Source organism: Acyrthosiphon pisum, chromosome A3 (assembly GCF_005508785.2).
Source record: "Acyrthosiphon pisum isolate AL4f chromosome A3, pea_aphid_22Mar2018_4r6ur, whole genome shotgun sequence".
NCBI classification, from domain to species: domain Eukaryota; kingdom Metazoa; phylum Arthropoda; class Insecta; order Hemiptera; family Aphididae; genus Acyrthosiphon; species Acyrthosiphon pisum.
Genome location: NC_042496.1, coordinates 23,189,959 through 23,195,213, shown reverse-complemented (window position 1 = coordinate 23,195,213; position 5,255 = coordinate 23,189,959). Strand labels below are relative to the sequence as shown.

Sequence of the window (5,255 nt, the reverse complement as noted above, 5' to 3'; positions counted from 1 at the left end):
TTTTTTTTCTAGTTTCGTAATAATTTATAAGTTTGTATTTGAACTATTTGTAGGTATAAGAGTATAAGACAATATATAAATACGGCTCATGGGGGGGATCTATCCCCCCCCCCGTAATTACGCCACTGATCTGAAATAAGTGTTTCACATTAAATTTCTAAATAATTTTAAAATGTATTAACATTTTACTGTGGATGTAGAAGCGTGTCGTTGCATTATCATGGCCAAATGAAGTCTCCGTGCTTAAGTCTAAACCTAACCTACTCAGCTTTTATAAATTTCATGTGAGAAAATGCCGTTTCACAGTGACAGGTTAATCCGGAATATATGTATTTAATAATCGAATCTACTAAATGACAAATGCATAATAAGAACAATTAATAAATTCTAACAAGGGGATCGACTCGGAAATCGTCCAAGATCGCGGACCAGTCGATCGCGGTCGACCGTTTGGCCACCCCTGCTGTATACCTATATGTTACCTATCGATAATTACACACTCGCCGTTCAACGCCAACATAAACTATACTACAGCCATTTTGTTTGTCCGATATTCTATACAGGCGCCGAAGAGCTCGGGTACCCGGACACGGTGCACGGCCTCTTCCGAGACCCGGGGGCCGAGTTGGCCCTGTACTTTTACTCGGCCAGCAATGATTCGCTGTGCCGACTCCTCCGGGACGGCACGTTGACGTTGCCCACAGAAAGGTACTGCTGCCGTGCTGGTTCCGGCCACAAGTCGTCGCGTGCGTTATGGACGTGTTTCATTCCTCTGTGCGTTTGATTACAGCAAAGCGGAGCTCACCGTGTTCCTGACGAACGCCATCAAGACCAGGTTGCTGATGCTCCAACCGTACTTGAACCAGTGGCCGCAGGCGATCGCCTTGCTCTCCAAACCGTCCAACGCGCCGCAAGCTCTGTCCAACCTGATGACGCTGGTCAACGACGTCTGTTACTACGCGGGCGACCGGTCCATAGACGTGCGTATAAATTTCAAAATAAATATCTGTAAACGTTCGTGTGCCCCGCCGATATACTGCAGGGTGATTCTTTTATCATAGAACACTCATTATTTCAAAAAGTATAAATTTTTTTGAAAATATTTTTTTACATAGTTTCTAGTCGCTTATAAAACATCGTTTTTCTTAAAAAATTATATTTTTAAATATTTTTTATCCTTATCCTTTCATGTCTCATGATAAAAAAAAAACGGGTATTCGTGTATAGCACTATAGCAGGTATACTACGAAATAATGAATTGGTTTACCAATTCAATATACTTAACAGATATACCACTAAATTCGAGTGCATGCATACTTTCGATTTATTATGAATTATTAAAAATTATTTTTTATTAGTTATTATTTATAAAGAATAATTTTAAAATAAATTATATAGGTATTAAAAATATCGAATCGTGAATTAAAAATGCATTAAAAAAATATAATTTATAAAATGTTTACATATTTATAACAAAATTAGGCAAGTACATAATGTTAAATTTGTTTTCATTAATAATTAAATATTTATTGAGGAGTTTTAACTCTGATTAGAACGGGAAACGTCATTGATTAATAATTAGCTGCACAGCCCATTGTATTACCGATGCAACATCTGACTGTGTTACAATGATTAATTTGTTTGCGTTTGTTTCAATTATATTATAGACTCGATGGTACACACGGCGCATAGGCTTGGCCACTATTTACAAATCCAGTGAACTGCATTTATTGCAAGACGGATCGCAAGGATACGACGACACGTGGAAGTTTGTGAGAAGAGCAGTCGAGGAATGCGTTAAGTTGGATTCAATGCTCGAGAGTAATACTCAACTCGCCAAAGATGTTGTCACAGCGTCAGTCTCTACGGTGAGTCTAATCGATTAGAATCAACATTAATGTTGTGGCCACGATCATACCACTTAAATACCTGTTTTTTTTTCCAGGCCAAAAACATTCTGGGACTTACGTGGAACAGATAAAACCTTCTAGTTATTATTCCTCAGCCGTCTAGTAAATTGTTATTCTGCTTTTTTCCAATGTTTTGTTTTACACACTATTATTATCATATTGTAAACATTAGTAACTTTTATTAAATAAAACAAATGGATGCCTATAATTTGTTACTAAAATACTCGGTGTTGAACTGTTACCATATTTTATTCCTCTATAAAACTGAAAACATTTGGTTTAAAGGGAAACAAGAAACCAATAATCGATTAAATATAATTGAAAATAGAAATTGTTTTTATTAGACGTAATTAGTAGACAAAATAGAATGCTTATAGTAATTATTATTAATAATAGAGCAAATGAAGAATTAAAAAAAGTTATTAAACCGATTTAATAATAGGAATTGGTACATTCTATACGATTCATTAAACATTTCAAATATTTATCTTAAACATAGTACGCTATTATATTATAATGCTCTTTCAAATTTTGAATCGTATTTAATCTAGAAAGTAGTATATAAAATACACATGTAATATTAATTAATATAGAATATTATATTATATTTATATATTAATAATATTAAATATCATAGAAATTACAAAAGTAAAGCGTGATTTACCTAAATAACAGTCGAGTGAATGAGCAAGAACCTCTAGCCTAAATAATATACAGTATTATATTCAGTAGGTAATAATAAATAATTGTACACCAATTCAACAATCATAGAGGCACTCTAGTAAACACAATATCATTAATTAAAATTATATTATATTTATTATTCATGTATAATAAATTATATTATATTATATTATATAATTTAAAACAATTGGCCTTTTTCTGACAAAATAACGGTGAAACTTAACGTTAAAATATCACAGATTTTACTAATCGAAAAGCGATAGAAAAAGTAAGGCATTTTGTTTCATAGTCTATATAAATATAACATTATTGTAATACCCTACACTGTTTTTCAAAAACAATATTTTATTGCTACAGTTTTGTATGGGTCATTCGGTAATATTATTATGATTGGAGACCAGTGTACCGTGTCTCAGATTGTCTATACCACCTAAATGTATACGGAGTGATTTTTTAACGTCGCAGACACTAATTTGCCTTGTCAATTATTGTGTATTGTTATGAATCATGTTTAAAGAACTCTAGTAACACAAAAAAAGTAATTGTTTCCAATTTTTTTTTAATGTTGGTCATTGTTTTAAATTTCATATTCTAAAGAAAAATATTTTTCTTAAAATTGATACTATAAGACATAATATATTATGTATCGCACATTGAAGTGGTAGTCTTTTATTTATACCGTTTTAAGCAATATATTGGATACACAATAAAAAAAAGGGAAAAATATTTTATTTCAGAATATGAAACACCCCCCGAAAAGGATTTAGATAAAAACAAATATAAAACTGGTGAATCGATATTACTGAGTAGGTAAACAATTATTTTTTTACAATAATATAAGTAATTTTTTTTTAAGTCATAGGCACATATAATTATAACTTCAAGTTCTACTGAAAACATGTTTTTCTCTAAAACCAAATCAATTGACTGAAACCGATGAGTATCTCAACGTTAAACAAAACTCACGTATAATAATATATAATAAATACATGTTTATATAATATTTTAAGCGCAATACAATTGAACGGCAGTTTGAATTCCTAAGCTGTACTGCACGACGTGTGCACACGTACAACACGCCACACGGCCACTGTACGAAACTTTTGTCGAAACAAAATCTGAGAACAACGCGGTAAATAATATTATTTTTTTGGGAGACTTAATCGGAAGCGATAACCCTTTTTTGAAATCTCGCTGATACGAATCTGAATTTCTTCCTCGTGACGGCGGACGTCTCGACTGCAGGAACTGCCCCGTGGTTATCGATGGACAGCAACGATGGCAGTGACGCAAAGTTTGTAACGTTCTCTTCGTCGTGTGTGGATTCGCAATGTCCTTGATCGCTGACCGTCTTGTTTTGAAATCTATATACGAGCGACAAACGGCCAATCGTAAGCGTTATCATTGAATGGTTGAATCTTGTACGATACGATATAGGAAGTGTCCTCAGAGTCTATAAGCGCAACTAGGTGGGGAGGCTTGAGAGGCTTAGTCCCCCGCCCCTCCCAAAAAAAACTTGTAATAGCCCCCGCGAAATAAATTATTCAATCGTTTTACTAAAATATTAATAAACCTTTAAAAATACCACTGCATGTAGGTATTTCTTACTTTTTTTTTAAAAAATTTAATTATTTAATTTTTATTTAAACTTTATAACTATTTTATATTGCCTGTGATAAATACAGTGAATATCAGTAGCTGTATGTCTGTATTTGTTCTAAGTACCTAATCAATTTATGTCGGTTTATTGTTAAGATAATTATACATAATTTTACAGTATATTATGCATTGAACTATAATATATAATAGATACAGTGAATTGCGGAATAAAAATACCCGGAAAAAATCGTCGACCCTAGGAAATATAACTCTCAGACTACAATATTACTGACAACCACATGAAATTGATTCATCAAATATTTTTTAAAAACTAATTAGTGTAATATTTTTAATTAAATAATGTGGTAATTACACTAATTAGTCTTAAAAAATATTTGCTTAAGGTCCCCACACACTGCGGCGGTAAACGGTACGGTGACGGTAACGATAAAATTGAGTTCATAGTTTTATATGGCATCGATCACATCGACACGATATTACCGGACCGGTGGACGGTAGACACACCGATATTCTTTGTGCGGTACAGTTAAAACCTATACACATGGGATTAAATGGGCGCTTGCACACTGCTGCGATATTATGCCGGTACGGTCTCAAATATCGTATCGGAGGACGGAATATGCACCGGTATTTCTAGAACGTTGCATGCACAATTTTTATCGTGTACCGGAACGGTAAAATTAATTGAATGCGAATCATAACTCAAAATGCATACTTAAAAACCGGGGAACAGACACATAATCGTGTGTACCTTATCATTGAGTGTATAGTACTGTATATTGTGTAGTAGGATAAATTATTGAATACCTACGAAAAAATATTCTGTGCATAGGAGATGGATTTTAAGAATAATTTATATGATAACATATACCGACGCTAACGGGCTAACATTAATTTCGTAGTAAACATTTAAGGTAGGTAGGTACACATTTATAGTTAACGACATTGCAACAACCTGTTGCTTAAGCTAGGTAGGTAAGTTGATAATATTCAAATCTTAATAAGTAGTATTGAATATATTATATAAGGTTCATCAGTCCG

The 5,255-nt window shown here is 33.1% G+C and overlaps 2 protein-coding genes across 6 annotated transcripts in view; one reads left to right on the top strand and one right to left on the bottom strand.

Annotated features, from left to right (window-relative positions):
* The window catches only part of LOC100160345 (ubiquinone biosynthesis protein COQ9, mitochondrial-like), a 12,657-nt gene extending 10,542 nt beyond the window's left edge, over window positions 1-2,115 (top strand). Inside the window, exons 3-6 of the mRNA NM_001161961.1 lie at window positions 564-708; window positions 791-980; window positions 1,668-1,868; window positions 1,946-2,115. Coding sequence (NP_001155433.1) covers window positions 564-708; window positions 791-980; window positions 1,668-1,868; window positions 1,946-1,981 — 572 coding nt within the window. The 3' untranslated portion in view covers window positions 1,982-2,115. The remainder of the gene's footprint in view (window positions 1-563; window positions 709-790; window positions 981-1,667; window positions 1,869-1,945) is intronic.
* Window positions 2,116-2,218: 103 nt separating this feature from the next.
* The window catches only part of LOC100167178, a 111,034-nt gene continuing 107,997 nt past the window's right edge, over window positions 2,219-5,255 (bottom strand). For all 5 annotated transcript variants that reach the window (XM_016802387.2, XM_001943588.5, XM_029491146.1 and 2 more), the window contains one exon: window positions 2,219-3,958. In XM_016802387.2, the coding sequence (XP_016657876.1) occupies window positions 3,754-3,958 (205 nt within the window). In that variant the 3' untranslated portion in view covers window positions 2,219-3,753. The remainder of the gene's footprint in view (window positions 3,959-5,255) is intronic.